The sequence below is a fragment of the Gadus morhua genome, chromosome 23 (assembly GCF_902167405.1).
Source record: "Gadus morhua chromosome 23, gadMor3.0, whole genome shotgun sequence".
Lineage (NCBI taxonomy): Eukaryota > Metazoa > Chordata > Actinopteri > Gadiformes > Gadidae > Gadus > Gadus morhua.
In genome coordinates this window covers 1,219,808-1,241,872 of record NC_044070.1, presented here as the reverse complement: position 1 = coordinate 1,241,872, position 22,065 = coordinate 1,219,808, and the positions used below count along the sequence as shown (strand labels likewise).

At 44.9% G+C, this 22,065-nt stretch overlaps 1 protein-coding gene across 2 annotated transcripts; it reads right to left on the bottom strand.

The window, feature by feature from the left end:
• Nucleotides 1–758: 758 nt before the first annotated feature.
• LOC115537025 (uncharacterized) lies at nucleotides 759–9,852 on the bottom strand. Of its 2 annotated transcripts, none has more exons than XM_030348619.1 (8): nucleotides 9,820–9,852; nucleotides 3,225–3,333; nucleotides 2,967–3,111; nucleotides 2,586–2,699; nucleotides 2,224–2,368; nucleotides 1,880–2,028; nucleotides 1,491–1,630; nucleotides 759–1,185 (listed from the first exon to the last, which is right to left on the bottom strand). In XM_030348619.1, exons 1-8 carry the CDS (start codon nucleotides 9,844–9,846, stop codon nucleotides 1,034–1,036), a joined length of 981 nt encoding a protein of 326 aa, XP_030204479.1. In that variant the 5' UTR covers nucleotides 9,847–9,852; the 3' UTR covers nucleotides 759–1,033. The 2 variants fall into 2 exon arrangements, with proteins under 2 accessions (XP_030204479.1, XP_030204480.1); XM_030348620.1 differs by lacking the exon at nucleotides 9,820–9,852 and adding an exon at nucleotides 3,571–3,760.
• Nucleotides 9,853–22,065: the final 12,213 nt, after the last annotated feature.

The following is a 22,065-nucleotide window of genomic DNA, read 5'->3' as shown; positions in this document are numbered from 1 at the left end:
TTTGTGTTTTAAACGTCCTTGTGTGTTCTCCTTATATCTGTGTGGTAAAGCTTTGCTCTACTCTATTGTAGGCCTATATGTTCAATGATAAAAAATAGTTTCATAAGTAAGCTCACTAAAAATGTCACCAGTGACATGTGAACCAGCTGGTTCAGTTGTGAGGTGGACGTTGGTTTTTAAAGCCAACACTAAAGTCGAACTGATTAGCAAGATCACCACCACAGCTTATGATACAGGGTGCAGATCCATTGTGAGATGACCCCTGACCCCTCTATGGAGGCCAACACTAAAGTCTAACTGATTAGCCAGTGCAGGACCACAGCTTATGATTCAGGGGGCCAATCCATTCTGAGGTGACACCTACTCTTAAAAGATAACTTGTTTTATGATGTATGTGTATTGGAGATATGGCCTTAGATGCACATGTAATTTTCTGCAAGGAAACAGAAAAATATTGTTTGTCTATTTATTAATTGATGTCTTGGGATGACAGAAGTCCATTCATATTCGTCTTTCAACAACAAATAAATAACCATATAATATGCATGGCTAATAAATAAACTAATAAATCGTACTATCCGGGTTACATTCATTATTCTGATTATTACTACTTTTCTATGTCTGTGTATATTTTCTCCCCCATAAACACAACATTCAGGCCTGTCTCCAAATTATATAATCCATATTAAATAAAGACTGATAAGTCCCATTGTGCAGCAAATCATGGTGTTCTGCCATTCTGTCAATGAAAAGCCAAATAATATTGTATTGTTTTATTTTCACATTACAAAAAGAAAATCATTCAACAACATTTACAACATTATTTATATTATTTGTTCAACAGAATGTACTAAAGCACATATTTGTTTTTTTTTTCAACTTCGTTAAAAATACAAATGACACAAAATTGGGCTTTGAGCCAAACACACAATTGACACAAAATACGCAAAAGTCATTATAAATACAAAAGTATGCAAAATATATCATTAATTCGGATGTTGTGTCTAATCTTCTGGGTTAAGTGCAACAATGTTCATTTAAAAATCTTTTTCTGTCTTTGAGCAATTTCCATGGGCTCCATGTCCTCTGCCTTCACGTCTTGATACAGGGGCCGCTTGACGTGCCTCCAGACCGCCAGGCCAAGCTTCACAGCACACAGCGCGCAGGACAGGGCCAGGAGCGCCACTACGGAGAACCAAACAAAGCTTACAGCCAATAGGACGCAGGACAGAGATCCAAACAAAGCTTACAGCCAATAGGACGCAGGACAGAGAACCAAACAAAGCTTTACGGCCAAAAGGACGCAGGACAGAACAAGCCTATAAAGAACCAAACAAAATAAAACATCAGGGAAATAATGGATTTGCAGCCCTAAGTAAGACAATTTGGTCAATAACAGACGGCAGATTGTTGTAATTGACCAATCAGAGTATCAAAGCTGTGTAGTAAAGCCTTCTAATGATGCAGCCTAGCAGAAGAGTTTCTCTTACCTAGGAAGAGGCCACTCTGGCTGGGTGCGCTGGGGTCGAAGTGGCTGGACACGGCCCCACAGAGGGCCCAGATCACCACTGGATACACTGTCACGATGTAGCGCACATGCCTCTCCAGGACCCAGTTCTCTAAAACACACCTCGATAAAACAAAACATCCATGTCACTTAAGAACCTATAACACTGCTATGCCATATTGGCTTCAGAACAATCCTTATAATTTGTTTTACCTCTTAAAGATGCTGTAGGAGATTAAGGGTCACTTGTTAGAAATAGCTAAGCCATTTTTTAGCCATTAGTGGAGGAAATCTTGTTGGAATGTCTGTTTTGCGACAGCTTTTGGTGACAGTTTTGACAGATTAGGGCATCCCTTGTCGTCCTTTACTCACCAGGCCAGCAAAATACACGTAAGCACGGATAGAGTGACTGTGGCAGCGTTCTCTGGAAGCATCTCTGCATCGTAGTCGAGCACAATGGTCAGATTAACAAGAGTGGCGACCGTTGTCCATGTAGCGTACAAGGCCAGACCATTCTGAACCTGTCGACAGACACCACACGCATGAAGGTTGCACTCTATTATGAGCTCCCAAAGCACTTTGCTTCTGTGAAGATTTCTTTGTATTCACATGATTCTTGTATTAATTTGGCTGCATCTTCATTGTAAAATGGTTCAGCTAAATAAATGCAATTTAAAAGGCAAGGTCAGTCAATGCGGTCGTTTAGGTTTACTCACACACACACGGTGCAGCCAAAGATCGAGTCTGTGATATTTGCTGAGCCACGCGCCGTGAACATGGAGACCGCGGCAGGCGAAGGAGATCATGATGTAGTTTGAGCCGGCAATCAGGAGAAGGAACACAGCGGCAACGATCATCAAGCTGGTGAAACACACATGAAAATAAATTATTCTAATTCATCTCTGTGTTTAATGTCTCCATTAAAGTAATAGCAGAATCACTGTAGGAGAACTCTGACCAGGTTTATTCTTTATATTAATAAAATAGATATGAACGTATTGTTATGGAAGTGTAATGACAATGCATTCATCAGGATGGGCAGAACCCAATTCACCACTCACTAGCAGCTTTTCTTTACCTTCTATCCCACAGAAACAGCCATGCAGTGTTCAAGCCCATGTTCATGCACCATGCCATGAAAAAGCCATGTGAAAGGACAGGAGGACTGCAGTACACATAGCCGTAGGAGTTTCTGAAACACACAGGGGACCACAGCATATTACTTAGACTTTTCTGCACCCTAAACAGCTGCCTGGTTATTATTATGAAACATTGGACCTTTAGCAGATACTTTAATCCGAAGGGATTTACAGCATACATGGGTTCTTGGGCAAGGTACACAAATTTGCTACACCAAATACACTAAATGTGTAGAAACATGAATGCAAGGCTTTTGATGCAGTTTTGTGTAAACACATCGTTGGGTGGCTTGGCAATTATGAACCTCAATGGATCTTACTTCCTGCAGCAGCCGGAGAGGATGTAGACGAACATGAGGACCAGCCACACGTATATAAGAGACCAGATGGCGAAGGTCCAGCCTGCAGGCGTGATCTCCGTCTCATACTCCCCTGATATGTTGGCCGTTGTCCCCAGAAATGGATCTGGTTTGTTTGACAGAAAGGGACTTCATCAGGCACGACAGGGTGATACAATTCCTAGTAAATGTCTGCAATATACTGATCTTCCAGCAATCAAAGAGCGAAGATCAACATACATATTCCAGGTCCCGCCAGACCATTGAACACCAGCGTGATGACAAAGAGGAGGATGGACGACAGGATGGCCAGCACAAGGGAACCCTGGTGTTCTCCCATCATCGATGACTACACAAGAGGCAGAGAGATGTCAGGGAACCACTGCAACCACGATATCAAAACAAACCAAAGACTAAGATATGGATTGAATATGATTGACATGCGTTTGCAGATGTTTCTGATACAATCAATTAAAACAGCATAAGTAAAGTAAGTATATGATATTCACATTGATACAAAGTGGAGATACAGGAACTTGGAGAAAGTGCTATAATACAACAAAAAGGTGTTGATATTCTGACAAACCTTGAACTGAACTTTTCTCTTTAGCGACAATCAACAGTCAGACTGCTCGTCTGCTGCAAAGGGGGGTTTTATACTGACAACCGGTTGTGTAAGTTGCAGATTTTATGGCCATTTTGTCATCATTATATAATATAGTCTACGCCTCCTTATGAAAGGGGTAACTCCCCCCCTCTTTCACCAACACACACACACACACACACACACACACACACACACACACACACACACACACACACACACACACACACACACACACACACACACACACACACACAGTCACATAATTAGTTGGCATCTTTCCTATCTATGGACCATTATATACTATCCACACATACTATGTTAATGACAAGTCAAAACAACTTACACAACCTGTTGTAAATGATAGAGGACACAGCTCCTTTCATAGCAAACTCATCATTTACTTTGCCTCAATTGGTCCATCTATTTTATTATTTTATTTAACCTTTATTTATCCAGGTGAGTCCCATTTAGACCTTTAGCCTCTTTTTCAAGGAATCCCTGACTGTGGGAGTGTGTTGGTGATGGCTGGTTGAAGCAGCCTCACCGGCTGAGTCTGATTGGACTCTGGGGCTGGGGGCTGCACACATGATCTACATTGAGTGTCAGGTTACACACCTCTTAAAGGTGTGTAACATAAGCAGCAATCTCCACAGATGGGGTTGGGATGGGTGTGAGCCGCATCTCCTGTTGTCCTGTAGTAGTGAACTTCAACATATGAATGGCCCCTATATTTTTCCCAATTGATAAAGTAAGCACCATCAATCCTGAAACCCGTTCCACGACCCAAGTATTTACAGAACAATAGTTGCATGAAGACTTTAGCAAGATAGAAAAGTGGGCTGGGGATTGAAGAGAGCCCTATGATTTCCGCATCGGACAGAATCGTGGAATCTGTTATTAAAAATGTAATCAACAGTAAAATGTGGAATATTGCTGAAATTGATAAAAAGATAATATCTAAAGTTGGCCTGATTATTGTAGTAAGCTAAATGATTTAATAATTGTAAAATTACAGATAAATAGGCATAAATACATAATGGTGTGTTCCTGAATCCTCGGACGCCAGCCTTCCGAGTTGCACTTTTGACGTTTCCAGTCTCGGAGCATTCATAGTGTTCCTGTTCGTCTTTGTGATTGTGTCATGAAGTTTGCTAGCAGTTGTTCATTGTTAGCTGACAGCTACATTAGCATCTTTAGCAAACCAGCCCGAAAACAAACAACAAAACTCTACATTGTATTGCACCAACAGCAAGACAGCAACCAATGCATAAATTGGCGGAATAAAGTAGCAATGTAATCAAGGGTGTAAGAGCATTTAAAATAAAATACAAAGAAAATAAATCTGTTCATTGGTGCAGCCATTTTTGTTGAGAGCTTCATCACTGCTCTCGGCCTACTCTCAAGGCCTGATTCCACCGGAGGCGTACGCGCCGCGGGACGGCTGCGCCGCGGTCACCGCTGCTGATCACTTCCACTCTAATCAATAAGACCATTTCCACCGGGCGCGCCGCGGAACGTTTCAGCAGCGTCCCAGGAGCGGCGGGCCGCGGCGCGGCGCTATCTTTCCGTCCAATTCTATTTTTGCCGCGAGCCGCTGCTAAACCGCGTCAATTTCGACAGAGCAGGTCGAGCCGGGCAGGTAGTGAAAAGTAAAAGCCGTAGAGCATCCGGTAAATTTTCAAAATAAAACACAATACTCAGCTCATGTAACTTCACATCAACATTATTACGTCATGACCGGTGGCACCAGGTCAGCAGTCAATCAATCAAAGGGTCTCAAAGGGTCTCAGAGGGTCAGCAACATGGACGACGAGAGACTCATTGTCGAAGTTCAGCAACATGAAGTCATTTATGTACCAAATCATCATTTTTGATGATTTGGTAATGTTAGAAAGGACAAAGCGTGGCATTTAATTGCAATAGTTTTGGGGGTGGAAGGTGAGTACATTAGGTTTAGGATTATCGCGTGATCTTGTGTGAATACGGCTGGCTCGCAAGGCAGCGCTACGCTGCCATTACGCGCCCGGTAGGAATGGACGCAGGGCAGAGGACGCAGCCGTTCCGCGGCGCAGCCGTTCCGCGGCGCATAGGCGTCCGGTGGAATCCCGGTGTCAGAATTCAGAGAGATGAAGACAAAAAGGGGGCGTGCCTCAGAGAAATGCCGCAAGAAAACTGGGAGATTTCCCTACTTCTGACTTGGAAGGCTGGCGTCCAAGGAATCTAACCGGGGGCCACAATCCCTTTCTCCTCCATGTCGTGTTTCAGTCTACTTCAGATTGATGTGGACGTGGAACCCGACGGAGTCGTTTTAGATTCATAATATCGTTTGGAGGCGCACACAGCTTTTGGCCATGATACTGATAATATATATTATTATGGTATAATATAGATATCTATGTATAATATGATATTATTTAGATATAGAGCACCAGGACTCCAGCCGGAGCACCCGGAGGGTTCTAGAATATTTACAGAACACGGCCAAAGGCTGTGTGAAGGCCTTCACACACCGGCGCCGCAGCGGCGCGGCGCGCATTTACGCACGTCAAAAGCACGCCCCTAGCACCAACAGGAGGCGGCGCGACGGCCGCGCTGCAGTATAAAAGCAGGAAGTCACCTGTCAATCAACCGCAGCAAAGAGAAGGAACGCAATGGGTGAGTAGCCTATTGTAGCCTAGTTTATTTATTTTCCATCTTTTTGGCTGAATAATTTGAAAAATGTATAATCTGCGCAGTGAAAGTATGTTTTCAAGCATCAGATCAACTTAGTTTGTAGGGCACTTTATCGTTTTATTTACTGTCATTTCTTATTTATTTTATATTTTGAAATTATTCATCTACTGCATCAACAATCTCAATAACTGCAGGACCTTCTATTAAGCCTTTTTAGTATATAGTGCAGTCACCTTTTAAGGCCAATTGTTATTGTGTGTATTTATTGTATTGAGATCCTGGATGGCTTGATCCCCATTGGGACCAATACAGTATCTATCTATTTATCCATCTATATAGCCTTAACATAGCCACACATTTACATGTATGCAGCCAGTAGTTATCCATTTTAATTGAGCAAGCTCTTTTACATTTTACTGAGGTTTTTTTATTTCAACAGAACAAATAACTGTTGCCAGACAGAGGGGGGCTGCCCTTCTTCTCCTGCGCTGTAGGTGGGCAAGGAGAAGACGAAGGGTTTGGGTGCACCCCATCAATGAACGGAGAAAAGAACAGGGGGTATGCCACAATCTGGTCCAGGAGCTCTGTGCAGATCCTGAGAGGCACGCCAATATTTCAATTCGCCACTAAGTGTGCAATGGCAGAACCATAGGTGCAGCCTATATGTATAATCTAGTTATTATCCCTCTCTGGTATACTCTTTTGCATATATATACTTTTTTTTTATCCCTCGGGATAAATACAGTGATGTTATTGCTGTGCTGGATTCAGTAGCCAGTGTATTTTATTTGAGTGCTCGAGACACTTAATGTTATTTTTCCTTAAATCCAGAGAGACAGTTAATACATGATCTGATACCAGAGAGACATTTAATACATGACAATGCATTTTTGAGCTTTGCCTGTGTTTTCTTTTACTTATCTATTTTATTGTATGAGAATGTTTCTATGTGAAGCACTTTGAGTCTGCTTCATGCATGAAAAGTGCTATATAAATGAAGTTGCCTTGCCTTAAATAAAAAAATATATATATTACAAGTAATCTGGTTTCTACCTACATGGTGTGATTATATGTGACTTGATTTCGTCTATTTCCCATTATGGTTAATGGTTTGGGTACTTAAGGTGCGGCCACACCAGACGAGTATCTCGCGTACCTCGCGTATAAAATCGTCAATTTTTCCATAGGGAACCATTGGTTTACGCGCGTATGAGACGCGTACACGCGTCACATGCGTATAAGCAACATTTTACTCGCGTTAGGGGCGTATGAGGCGCGTATATATACGCGCGCAGGGCCGTGTCTAACGAATGGGCTGACCGGGCTGTAGCCCCAGGCCTCGCCGCTAGGGGGGCCTCCGGTCGCTGAAGGTCAAATGACAAAAATCCATTTTTTTTTTTTTAAAAAAACGAGCGAAAATGCCGGGCCAAAGGTGTGAAAGTGGAAGAACCAGAGACGTCGCAGGTTGAGAATGAATTGGGGGGAAGGAACTTTGGCTTTGACTCCCTCAAGAACATGAACCACGACATCGAGGAGAAAGGGATTGTTGGCTGCGAATGTCTCCCGCTTGAGCCCCGCTGAGGGACCACCGCCGGAGGCGGAGGTGCATAAGCGCTGCCCGGCAAAGATCCCTTTCTCCTCCATGTCGTGGTTCATGTTCTTGAGGGAGTCAAAGCCAAAGTTCCTTCCCCCCAATTCATTCTCAACCTTGGCTGAGATAACCCCCAATACGAGTCTCGTTGTAGAAATACCAGAGACGAGAGTCCGACGTGTTATGCGCCATCACACCAACAGCAGAACGGTTATCCAAATAACAAGGAAGTGTACAACACTTGCGTTACAGTCCTGGAGCTCTATATCTATATAATATCATATAATACATAGATATCTATATCATATAACATATTGTGTGCGCCTCCAGACGATATTATGAATCACAAACGACTTTGTCGGGTTCTGCGACGTCTCTGGTTCTTCCACTTTCACATCAACCTGAAGTCGACTGAACCGCGCGCTGCCTGCTGCCGGCTGCCCGCTGCCGGGCGATGGTGCCTCGCGGCAACCGGCGGCATGTCGCAGTTCATGTACTTCAGCGAGTCCAACCAAAGTTCCTTTCCCCCAATTCCTTCTCAACCATGGCTCAGATAACCCCCACGACAGTCTCGTTGTGGAAACACAAGACACGTCAAAGAACCGACAAGAAACACTTGCGTTACAGTGTGTGTATTCACACACACACATGTGGCGCTCGCACGGTCGAGTCTCATTGGCGGGCCAACGTCTCTGGGCGGGCCAGGCAGAGTAAGGGGAGGAGCTGAGATTCCTGATGACGTCATGAAGAACAGACATTCCAAATCAGCGCGCTTGAGCCTCCGTTTTTTCAAAGGCGAGCAGAACAGCTAGTGCTAGTTTTACACCAAACGCAAGTTTTAGCCACTGGGGGACCATAGGCAGGCTAGGGGAACTCATATTTATCTTAGAAAACCTCACAAAGTGAGATTTTCATGTCATGGGACCTTTAATAGCCTACAATAGGCCCTAAATTGTTTAATAGTTTTTGATGAGTTTACAAAAACAGGATGCATTTCTATAAATTAAGTAACTTTCAAAAAACTGTTCATTTATGTTGTCTGGGCCTAACTTGCTGTACTTGATAGCAAATGCATTGTAGGGCCTATTACTTTTTCTGTAATGATTTGCCAAAGTCACCAAATCACCAATTTCATACTTTCTTTTTTCCTACATTTTCAAGTAGGCCAATTCAGATACATTTTGTTTCCCCATCCTCATTCTGTCAGCTTTGTCAACACTACTGCAATTATAATAAAGCTACCCTTGAATTGAAATGAATTTAATTGAATTGAAATCATATTACCAGTTCACTTTAAATAGCCTGTCATAGATTGGTAGGCCTACTGTGTACGCTGGGTTTGTGTGAGGTCATGCGTCAGAACATCGTGATATGAAGGGCCTCACCCGGGTAATTAGCCCCGGGCCTCAGAAAGTGTTAATCCGGCCCTGTACGCGCGTACATATACGCACGTACATATACGCGCGTACGCGAGGAGTTCAAAAAATTGAACTTTTTACGCTCATGCGCGCCGCAATAGCCAATCAGCGTTGAGCTTGACCCGACGTCACTGGCAGAGAGTAGTGAGCTTGGACAGAAGCATACGGCCGACATCTTTCTTTATTCTGTGTGGAAATAGTAACATAGTTACGCCATTAAATGCTTTTATGGAAACATTTTTAGCGAGAAATGTGCATTTTACTTTCATAATGTTCGCTCGGTGAATGTGAAGGATGTTTGGTTTGATAGTTATGACGAAGAGGGAACGCTCCGTTCACTTGCATGGACAGAGTCTCTGGTTACTAAGCAACCTCAACCTCTTGGCGGACTATATATCTGCTGATCAACACTACGAATGCTGGAAACACACCAGACACACCATGTGAAGTTATTTAACCCGATTATTGTTATTTATATCCGAGATTATTTAATCTAACCCGATCTAAACTCTATCACCCAAACACGGCAGCGTTTGGGTTTCCTACCTCGGACTCCAGCGCAGCCATGTCCATGGCAGCCACGGCCGGCAACTTTCTTTATTCTGGGTGGAAATAGTAACATAGTTACGCCATTAAATGCTTTTATGGAAACATTTTTAGCGAGAAATGTGCATTTTACTTTCATAATGTTCGCTCGGTGAATGTGAAGGATGTTTGGTTTGATAGTTATGACGAAGAGGGAACGCTCCGTTCACTTCCATGGACAGAGTCTCTGGTTACTAAGCAACCTCAACGTCTTGGCGGACTATATATCTGCTGATCAACACTACGATTGCTGGAAACACACAAGACACACCATGTGAAGTTATTTAACCCGATTATTGTTATTTATATCCGAGATTATTTAATCTAACCCGATCTAAACTCTATCACCCAAACACGGCGGCGTTTGGGTTTCCTACCTCGGCTCGGACTCCAGCGCAGCCACGGCCGACAACTTTCTTTATTCTGGTTGGAAATAGTAACATAGTTACGCCATTAAATGCGTTTATGGAAACATTTTTAGCGAGAAATGTGCATTTTACTTTCGTAATGTTCGCTCGGTGAATGTGAAGGATGTTTTGTTTGATAGTTATGACGAAGAGGGAACGCTCCGTTCACTTGCATGGACATGGACCCATCTAGGCGCGATTTTAGGTGCGTTACGCGCGTAAATCTTTACGCGGGTACGCGTCTGGGTCCAGTTGCACCAGCAGAACGTAAGGTCCCACTTAAAGGCCCACTATGCAACTTCGGGAATATCTTCGCTGTTTTCTTGGTTTTGGCACGCACATTACTCTACACAGCGCCCCCTACAGCTTCGTAGTAGATATTTCACAACACTGTCGTAACAACTCGTTGACGTCCCTTCCCCATGCACTTCTACGCGAGCCATGTGCATTTGTTTTCAAAGAAGCCGGCGAATGCGTGGAGCCATGTCCGAAGTAGATGTTCATAAAGTGTAGGCAAGGTTATACATTTTTAAAAGGGTGTATTTGCATTGCAATAAACATAAATCCATCCTTTTTTATAGTTCACCGGGAGGATTTATACCCTAGGTTATAATTGTTTTATCTTAGGTTGAACAGAACAATCAGTGTAAGAGGTTTGGCCAACATAATAATCGAAATAAACAAGAACCTGGATTCGGGGATTCAGTCTGTATCTGGGGGACAGACGAACAGCAAAACACCCATGGAAACAAAGGTGTTTATATGGTTGCAAGCAAGCTAGAAACATACAGGGCTCACAACAAAACGGTCGAGAAAACAATTTTTACAGGGCTCACAACTAAATGGTTGAGCAAACACATTTGTGAGACTATCAGAATCAAGAATACCACGAAGACAAAGTTCACCCAAGGGTACTTTCAATTTCAAAAGCAACACGGCCGAGTCGGCGTCTGATTTGCAGTCTTCTTTTTCTTTCAGTTCACGCTATTCCTGAAAAGCTTGCCCAACGTTTACTCGTGTCTGGCCTCTCTGTCGGTCAGTCTCCCTTTTCTCTTCTTCTGTTCCTCCGACATTGGGTTTCTCTGTCTCTTTTTAGTCGGCTGATCTATGATGAATATAACAATCCCTTAGTTACTCGTGTTTATATCGAGCCGGTTCCGTGTTTGGGGGTCTGTGCCGTAAAGCAATTCGTTACTGTAGTGACCCTTGCACAGAAGCATACGGCCGACATCTTTCTTTATTCTGGGTGGAAATAGTAACATAGTTACGCCATTAAATGCGTTTATGGAAACATTTTTAGCGAGAAATGTGCATTTTACTTTCATAATGTTCGCTCGGTGAATGTGAAGGATGTTCGGTTTGATAGTTATGACGAAGAGTGAACGCTCCGTTCACTTGCATGGACAGAGTCTCTGGTTGCTAAGCAACCTCAACGTCTTGGCGGACTATTTCTCTCCTGATCAACACTACGAATGCTGGAAACACACCAGACGCACCATGTGAAGTTATTTAACCCGATTATCGTTATTCATGAGTCCTTAGCCCAAGTGAAGGAGTTCAAGTACCTCGGGGTCTTGTTCGCGAGTGAGGGTACTATGGAGCGTGAGATTGGCCTGAGAATCAGAGCAGCGGGGGCGGTATTGCGTTCGCTTTACCGCACCGTTGTTACGAAAAGAGCTGAGCCGCAAGGCAAAGCTCTCGATCTACCGGTCGATCTTCGTTCCTATCCTCACCTATGGTCATGAGGGTTGGGTGGTGACCGAAAGGACGAGATCGCGGGTAAAAGCGGCCGAGATGAGTTTTCTCAGAAGGGTGGCTGGCGTCGCGGGATAGGGTGAGAAGCTCAGTCATCCGTGAGGAACTCGGATTAGAGCCGCTGCTCCTTTACTTAGAAAGGAGTCAGCTGAGGTGGTTCGGGCATCTGGCAAGGATGCCCACTGGGCGCCTCCCTTTGGAGGTGTTTCAGGCACGTCCATTGGGGAGGAGACCTCGGGGAAGACCCAGGACTAGGTGGAGAGATTATATCTCAACACTGGCCTGGGAACGCCCCGGGATCCCCCCGTCAGAGCTGGTCAATGTGGCCCGGGAAAGGGAAGTCTGGAGCCCCCTGCTTGAGCTGCTCCCCCCGCGACCCGACCCCGGATAAACGGATGACGATGAGATGAGATGAGATCGTTATTTATATCCGAGATTATTTAATCTAACCCGATCTAAACTCTATCATGCACCCAAACACGGCGGCGTTTGGGTTTCCTACCTCGGACTCTAGCGCAGCCACAGGCGCGTTGAACCATTTTTGTGACACACAATGATCAAGCGTCAGGTTAGGCAACGCGGTTGGTGTGGCCGTACCATTAGTCGATTGATCCATGATGAATGCAACAATTGCCTCGCAACTGGCTGTTTATATCTAGCCGGTGCCATGTTTGGGTGTGTGTCTGTGCCGTAAAGTATTTTCGAAACTACAATCTGACTACATTTTCGAGGATACTTCCGCTGCGTCACATCCGGATTGTGTCGGTCCGAACAGATCAAGTTGCATATGCGCTTTTTCACTGGAGAGGCGACATGGGTAAATGACACACCCACCAATCGACCCAGAAATGGATGCAGAACCATCAGCATAACTCTCAACCTGCATACTTAATGTAATTTTGGCTAAAAAAGTTGCATAGTGGGCCTTTAAAGGCGGCTGCATGCTTCAGCGTTGGTGTTACGTTGTTGCGCAAAATTTACTCAAAGCAATTCATGCTCCCTTTCAGGTTGCGAACACTTATGTTTCACATAGAACGTGAACACAAAACATTACGTAATTAATTCAAATAGGCTAACACTAAAACAAATAAGGCCAGTAGGCCTAATAGAACGAATATCGGGCGACAAGATCATTAAAATGGCTCACAATCCCGCATCAGCTGTGTGATGTCGCGCATCAAAATAGCACTTTGCCCCTGTGGAAGGGTTTGCATAAAGGGTTCGCATAATTACGTGCCAGATCGTGTGGTAGGTGGCGGTATGAAAACAGGAAATGTGATACTCCAGACAGGAAGTAGTAACCAGACGAGCAGAAAATCGCCCGACGCACGCAAGACGTGAGAAGTCGCGCAAGGGGTGCGCAAGGGCGCGCAAGGGCCTCTTGCGCTTGCGCTTACGCTTACGTAACTGAGCATAAATCAGCCTTAAGGCGGCTGCATGCTTCAGCGTTGGTGTTACGTTGTTGCGCAAAATTTACTCAAAGCAATTCATGCTCCCTTTTAGGTTGCGCGTGTTGCGCGTGTTGCCAAGCAATTTACCGCCAGAACAGTAGGTGGAGTAATATGTGGAGTAAAGTTTTTCGTTGAAGACGACCTCGAGAATGACGTCTTTGTCTGTGGGAGTCGTTGGTTTGTTTATGTGCCAAAGTTTGATGATCTCCTTTCGCGAGTCATCCGATATCTTCCCGACTCTCACCAAAACCGGCCCTTGTCAGGGAGCAGCTGGCAGATTATTTTTTGTCAGATGCTGGCGTGTTTCCCCACCAGTACAATGTGCTACGATTGGGTATGCACACTGACCAATAAATATATATACATTGGTCAGCATGACTTTTGATTCATTAGTTATGTTACACAAGTTACCTAATTTGGTTTACGTCAAACTCATTAATTCATATCCATATCAAATGTTTATATAACAGCTACTGCCTTGACAGATGAATGAATTATTTAAGTGTAGGCCTATAGCCAAAGGCTTTAAGCTATAGCGCATAATGTCCACATAAATTATATGGTAGGCAGCATTATTAGAGAAAAGGGGTTTATTTATCAAATACAGAAAATAGTCCCACCATACACGCACACATTTTTCATTCACTACACAGTACTCACGCTTTCAAATTTCATTCACTCAAAGAGGCTACTGAACTTATGTTTCACACAGAACATGAACACTTATGTTTCACATAGAACGTGAACAACCCTTCCACACTGTGGAAGGGTTCGCATAAAGGGTTCGCATAATTATGTGCCAGATAGGGTGGAAGGTGGCGGTATGAAAACAGGAAATGTGATACTCCAGACAGGAAGTAGTAACCAGACGAGCAGACCAATCACAGCCTTGCAGGCTGCGCGGCTCACGTAAAAGCTTACGTAAAAAATGACGCAAGTCTAGAAAGATCGCCCGACGCACGCAAGACGTGAGAAGTCGCGCAAGGGGTGCGCAAGGGCGCGCAAGGGCCTCTTGCGCTTGCGCTTACGCTTACGTAACTGAGCATAAATCGGCCTTTAGGCTACGTTGAACGTAAATCACCCAAACGTTCGACTTTACACTCTACTAAAAAAATAGCAGTTGCACCAAGCAGATAGTTTTAACGTAACACTAAGTTATAACTTATCTTTTACACCTCCCCTCTAGCTGGTGTAAGTTCCATACTAACGATAAAGAACCGTTAAAAGAAAAAAACGTAAAAAGATTTCAACACTAACGCAGGGTAAAGATGGCTATTCGTTTTGAGCAATGGGAAGAGGAGTTTCAACGCGGTTTGCGCCGGGAACGGATTGTCCGTGACCGTATCGATCCATTTCTTTATTATGATGATGTTGAATTATATGCGCGATTTCGGTTTTGCCGGGCGGAATATTATATTTATTTATTTATTATAAAATCCGCCATCAAATAGCTTAACCTCACGCCTATACTGTCCAAGCAAATTTTAGAGAATAAATGACTGAAACTGTTTTGTTTGCCCTCTCATTTGGGTGCTAACGCGTCTTCACTCCGGTAAGGTGGAAACTTGCCCGTATTTCCTGTTTACATTGTTATCTGTCAATGATTGGCTTGAAATTATCTAAACGTCATTAAAAGCGACACTAGTAAACTTTATGCACTACTAGTAACGTTACAACTTAAGTTATGGTGGTGCAACCAAAATTTAGAACACCTTTAGTTTGACACTAGCTACGTCGAGCGTAGGGTTAAGGCAGACTTTACACCCGAACTTATGATCGGCTTTACGTTCTGCTGGTGCAACCGACTGCTGGTGTGTTCGTACCTTTACGTGCGTATAAGCAACATTTTACTCGCGTTAGGGGCGTATGAGGCGCGTACATATACGCGCGTACGCGAGGAGTTCAAAAAATTGAACTTTTTACGCTCATACGCGCCGCAATAGCCAATCAGCGTTGAGCTTGACCCGACGTCACTGGCAGAGAGTAGTGAGCTTGGACAGAAGCATACGGCCGACATCTTTCTTTATTCTGTGTGGAAATAGTAACATAGTTACGCCATTAAATGCTTTTATGGAAACATTTTTAGCGAGAAATGTGCATTTTACTTTCATAATGTTCGCTCGGTGAATGTGAAGGATGTTTGGTTTGATAGTTATGACGAAGAGGGAACGCTCCGTTCACTTGCATGGACAGAGTCTCTGGTTACTAAGCAACCTCAACGTCTTGGCGGACTATATATCTGCTGATCAACGCTACGAATGCTGGAAACACACCAGACACACCATGTGAAGTTATTTAACCCGATTATTGTTATTTATATCCGAGATTATTTAATCTAACCCGATCTAAACTCTATCACCTAAACACGGCGGCGTTTGGGTTTCCTACCTCGGACTCCAGCGCAGCCATGTCCATGGCAGCCACGGCCGGCAACTTTCTTTATTCTGGGTGGAAATAGTAACATAGTTACGCCATTAAATGCGTTTATGGAAACATTTCTAGCGAGAAATGTGCATTTTACTTTCATAAGGTTCGCTCGGTGAATGTGAAGGATGTTTGGTTTGATAGTTATGACGAAGAGTGAACGCTCCGTTCACTTGCATGGACAGAGTCTCTGATTGCTAAGCAACCTCAACGTCTGGAAACACACCAGACACACCATGTGAAGTTATTTAACCCGATTATTGTTATTTATATCCAAGATTATTTAATCTAACCCGATCCAAGCTCTATCATCCACCCAAACACGGCGGCGTTTGGGTTTCCTTCCTTGGACTCCTAAATCCAGTGCAGCCACAGGCTGGGGGGGGGGAGTTTTGGGCGGTCTCATCTAGGCGCGTATGCGTACGCGCGTATCTGACAATTTTTGACACAAAATGGTCAAGCAACATTTTAGCTGCGTTACGCGCGTACATGGTACGCGAGGTACGCGCTTGGTGTGTTCGCACCTTTAGTCCACCATTGTTGATTTCTCACCTGAAGAGCCAATCTCCAGAGCTATGGCTCGCCAGGCAATGTCCTTTTTGGTGTTGTCTTTATAATGACGGGAACTTTGGTCATATAATTCGACATACTTTTCCACCTATAGTTTTCTCACTATAGGTGGTTTTCTCACAAACGAAAGAGGGCGACATCCAGTGGTGAGGAGTAGATATAGAGGTGCCTACGGGACACGGGATGTACAAACCAGCTTTTACAAAGCGCTTTTTCAGGGGCGGCGACGCTAGGGAATAGAACATTGGCTCGAAGTCTAGTTGGGCGGCGCGTCGCGGAAAGCTGCCGCGCAGCTAGTCGGCGCCGGTGTGGGCTAGTACATCCAGAATAATGGGGGCGGAGTTTTTGACGCGCCGCTGCGGCGCCGGTGTGTGAAGGCCTTGAGCCTCGCCATTACGTACATCCACTGTAACCCTACATGCCCACTACCTCCGTCAGTCAACGGACGTGGGAAGGCGTGGCTGACTGATGGGGGAGTAGTCTTTGCAGAGGCATCCGTCAGCCAATCAAATCGCTTCGCCGGGTTCTTCCCGCTTCTTCCTGCTTGTTGCGAGGCAAGATTACCAGATTTCCCGCTTTCCAGTATCGTCAGAGCCCGAGTCGCATCACAGTGCTTACATTTGCATACGTGATCTGATTGGATGACGGATCCGTCGCTGCCGAAAAAGTTGAAAATTGTTCAACTTCTTGACTGAGCCGAAGGCTCCAACGGAACGGACGGATCCACAATGCATTGTGCGTCCGTCCCCATTCAAAGTCAATGGGGATCAGTCAACGGACGGAGGTAGTGGGCACGGGCTGTAACCCTACATGCCCACTACCTCCGTCAGTCAACGGACGTGGGAAGGCGTGGATGACTGATGGGGGAGTAGTCTTTGCAGAGGCATCCGTCAGCCAATCAAATCGCTTCGCCGGGTTCTTCCCGCATCTTCCTGCCTGTTGCGAGGCAAGATTACCAGATTTCCCGCTTTCCAGTATCGTCAGAGCCCGAGTCGCGTCACAGTGCTTAAATTTGCATACGTGATCTGATTGGATGACGGATCCGTCGCTGCTGAAAAAGTTGAAAATTGTTCAACTTCTTGACTGAGCCGAAGGCTCCAACGGAACGGACGGATCCACAATGCATTGCGCGTTCGTCCCCATTCAAAGTCAATGGGGATCAGTCAACGGACGGAGGTAGTGGGAACGGGGCGTAACCCTACATGCCCACTACCTCCGTCAGTCAACGGACGTGGGAAGGCGTGGCTGACTGATGGGGGAGTAGTCTTTGCAGAGGCATCCGTCAGCCAATCAAATCGCTTCGCCGGGTTCTTCCCGCATCTTCCTGCTTGTTGCGAGGCAAGATTACCAGATTTCCCGCTTTCCAGTATCGTCAGAGCCCGAGTCGCGTCACAGTGCTTAAATTTGCATACGTGGTCTGATTGGATGACGGATCTGTCGCTGCTGAAAAAGTTGAAAATTTTTCAACTTCTTGACTGAGCCGAAGGCTCCAACGGAACGGACGGATCCACAATGCATTGCGCGTCCGTCCCCATTCAAAGTCAATGGGGATCAGTCAACGGACGGAGGTAGTGGGCACGGGGCGTCAATGGAGATCAGTCAACTGACGGAGGTAGTGGGCACGGGGCGTAAACAGAGCGCATGGTACCGTGGCTGCTCAGGGCCACACCCCCACCCTCCTCCTTGACCCGCCTCTCTCCTTCTCATTTGAATTTATGGGTAAATAAGCAATGGTGAAGGACCGTACTAAACGCCCTATACATTGTATGGGTCTGTAAAATGCTATCAAATCAATCAAATGTATTTATTAAGCACCTTTAATAAAAAGGTAAATGTTTGGGGGGGGGAGATCTTATGTTTTATGTATGTTTTTGTCATGCCTGTCTACGCTTCAAACTCAAGCATATTGCAGAAAATATGCAACAGCGCCCCCTGGGGTCACACTTTTCGGTGGGTCGCAGAATTCGGTGTAACGGCACTAGCGAGAGAAAAAGAGAGTACCTCCTCATCGTACCGAGCACTGAAAATGTACTTCCGAATGCGTCTCTGTCCCCAGCACATTTCAAACCAAACTAACTTGATTGTCTGATGCCTCATCATCCCAGCCAAAGAGAATTGGTATTATTAGTAATGGCTACTTGCCAAATCGAAAAAACAACTTCACAAAGTGTGTATTTTTTCAATGTATTTGTTATCTTTCGTAGCGTTGATCAGCAGAGAAATAGATCGCCAAAGTCTTTGACGTCGCTTAGCAACCAAATACGCTGGGGTTGGTAAGTTACTGGACTGCGGAATGATACAGATGACGTGAATAAGAGGCAAAAAAAAACACTTTCATTGACAGCGGTCAATATGGTGGACGTGAGCATTCCACTGCATTGAGAAGAGCCATGTAATAAACCAAAATAATTGACAGCTGAACGTTAGGAAGGCTCCATGCAAGTGAATGGAGCAGTCTACAGCATTAAGAAGAGCCGTGTAATAAGTAAGGGATAATGTATAGAATGCCGGTCATTATCGGGAAATTAAGCCCCGACAGGGCGAACAGGACACCGACGCACAGCGAAGGTGTCTTGCTTCCCACTGAAGGGGCTTAATTTCGATAATGACCGGCGACGTTCTACACATTATCCCGCTTATTACACGGCTACGTGCCAAAACGAAAAAAATACTTCACATGGTGTGTCTTTTTACAATTTATTTGTTACCAGCATTCGTAGTGTTGATCAGCAGAGAAAATACTCCGCCAAAGACGTTGACGTTGCTTAGCAACCGAAGACGCTGGGGTTGAAAAGTTACCAGACTACTTGAGGAGTGATACCAAAGACATCATAGGCATAAAGTCCTTTGTTTTCCATGACAGCGGTCAATTATAGTTAGCAACGGTGCAGGAAGTTGTGAAGAGCCCATGCAAGTGAACGAAGTGTTCCACGGCATTGAGAAGACCCGTGTAATAATCCATGTTCTGAAAAAACCTGGTGCAGACCCCTCCAACTTCAACAACTTCCATCCTATATCCAATCTGCCCTTCATCTCCAAAATCCTGGAAAAGACAGTTGCCTCCCAACTCCATTTTCACCTATCTGACAATTACCTTTATGAACAGTTCCAGTCCGGATTCCACCCACTCCATAGCACTGAAACAGCACTCATCAAAATCACCAACGACCTCCTTATGGCAGCTGATTCTGGACTACTCACCATCCTCATCCTCCTGGACCTGAGTGCAGCCTTTGATACCATCTGTCACACCACACTCCTCAATAGACTATCCTCCATTGGCATCACCGACACTCCGTTTGACTGGTCCACATCTTATCTTTCTGGCCGTACTAAATTTGTCCAACTAAAGTCTTTTAAATCCATCCCCTCCCCCGTCACCTCAGGTGTTCCCCAGGGTTCTGTCCTGGGGCCCCTACTCTTCATCATTTACCTCCTTCCTCTCGGCAATATCTTCCGCAAATTTGACAATCATTTCCACTGTTATGCTGATGACACCCAGCTCTACCTCTCTACCAAGCCCTCGTCCACTCTCCCGCCCACTTCCCTTATTGATTGCATCTCTGAAATAAAAACCTGGTTCACCTGCAACTTTCTCAAACTCAACAGCAATAAAACAGAAGTTCTCCTCATCGGCACCAAATCAACCCAGGCAAAACCTGACAGCTTTTCCATCACTATCGATAACACCTCAGTTTCCCCCTCCCCTCAGGTTAAGAGTCTGGGTGTCATCCTCGACGGCACACTATCATTCCAAGCACACATCAATAACATCACCAGATCTGCCTATTACCATCTACGCAACATCAACCGCCTCCGCCCATCCCTCACACCCCATAGCATATAGCCATCCTTGTTCACACCTTGGTCATTTCCCGGATAAATTACTGTAACTCCCTCCTCTTTGGTATCCCCCTCAAGTCCATCCGTAAGCTTCAACTGGTCCAGAACTCTGCCGCTCGCATCATCACCAGAGCCCCCTCCATTAATCACATCACTCCTGTCCTTCAGCAGCTTCACTGGCTCCCGGTCGAAACCCGCATCCATTTCAAGATTCTGCTCCTCACCTTCAAGGCCTTCCACAACCTCGCCCCTCCATACATTTGTGAACTCCTGCACACCAACACACCCACCCGCACTCTCCAGTCCTCCTCTTCCATTCAACTCACTGTACCACCCGCCCGCCTGGTCACCATGGGGTCCAGGGCATTCAGCCGATATGCCCCCCACCTCTGGAACACCCTCCAACCTGACGTCCATAACTCTGACACTCTCTCCACTTTTAAGTCAAGTCTAAAAACACATCTTTTTAAACTGACATTTTCAATGTAATTCATTGTCTCCCACCCATTTCACCCCACTTGTGTAAATTGTTTCAATGTATCTTGTTCTTTTTATGATTGTTGATTTTTTTTTAAACACTGCCCTGTAAAGTGACCTTGAGTGCTATGAAAAGCGCCCTCAAATAAAATGTATTATTATTATTATTATTATGATACAAAAAAAAGAAAAGAAATATATATATATTTTTTTTTTTACAAGTGGTGGGTACAAAATGAAGCATGACGAAATCTAGCGGCGTCCCCGGCGTAATCGACGCCTATGGCGGTTGTCCCTTGGCAGCGGGCAGCGGGAACATTCTTGTTGCTGAAATTCCAGAGACGTCAAAGAACCGACGTGTTATGTGCCATAACACCAACAGCAAAATGGTTGCCCAAACAACAAAGAAGTGTGCAACACTTGCGTTACAGCGTGTGTATAATCACACACACACACACAGACACACACACGTCGGGCTCGCACTGTCATAGCTCATTGGCGGGCCAAATTCTCTGGGCTGGCAAGGCAGAGAAAGGGGAGGTGGCATCTCCCCTTATGACGACAGACGGGGAACATTCCAAAACGGCTACTGGGGGAGCATAGGTAGGCTGGGGGAACTCATATAATTCGTAATAATCTAATTCATTGGATCTTTAATTCAAAAGTGACGCACAATCAGACAGCTGCTGAAGATGTCAGCAGCTGTCTGGCTCTCTAGTTCACTATCGTTCCATGGTTCCAAATAGTTCAAAGTTGTGTGCATCTTTAAAATGTACTGTTATATATTTCTTGATGTCTTATTATTCACAACAAATAGTCTGCGGTGGTTGAGAACCCTTGCCCTAAGTGGCATATAGCAAAGGACCTTGCTTCAATGGTGATCAGCGTGGGGTTTCTCCAGACTGCAAAGATCCAGGGGGACGACTGGCACTTTGGAGCGGTGACGGACAGCCAGCCTCCCATGACACCTTTCTATCATGGGACTCATTGAGGAGATATATATGTCTAATGACATCCAAAATTGCTTCTGAACGATACATTCCAGCGTCTTAGAGTACCATATTAAGCGCTATATAAATTGTATTTATTATTATTATTATTATGCCTTGAGCCAATTCTTGGCAAACGTATTTAAATCTTAATGCTCTGAACTAACTAACTACTTTGGCATTTTCTCAGTTCCACATTCCACTCTGATGCCTTCTATTCTAATGAAATGTTTGACCGTAAACTAGACAGACACCGTTAAAGACATCTGGAGGGGCCCCTCGGACTCAGGA

Bases quoted from the DNA above. Each gene is read 5' to 3' on its own strand.
- LOC115537025 (XM_030348619.1), bottom strand. From the start codon at position 9,846: ATGGACATGGCTGCGCTGGAGTCCGAG. The intron at 3,112-3,224 runs GTATGTTGATCT...CAAACAAACCAG, and splicing joins TCTGGCGGGACCTGGAATAT to ATCCATTTCTGGGGACAACG. The intron at 1,631-1,879 runs GTGAGTAAAGGA...TGTTTTATCGAG, and splicing joins ACGTGTATTTTGCTGGCCTG to GTGTGTTTTAGAGAACTGGG.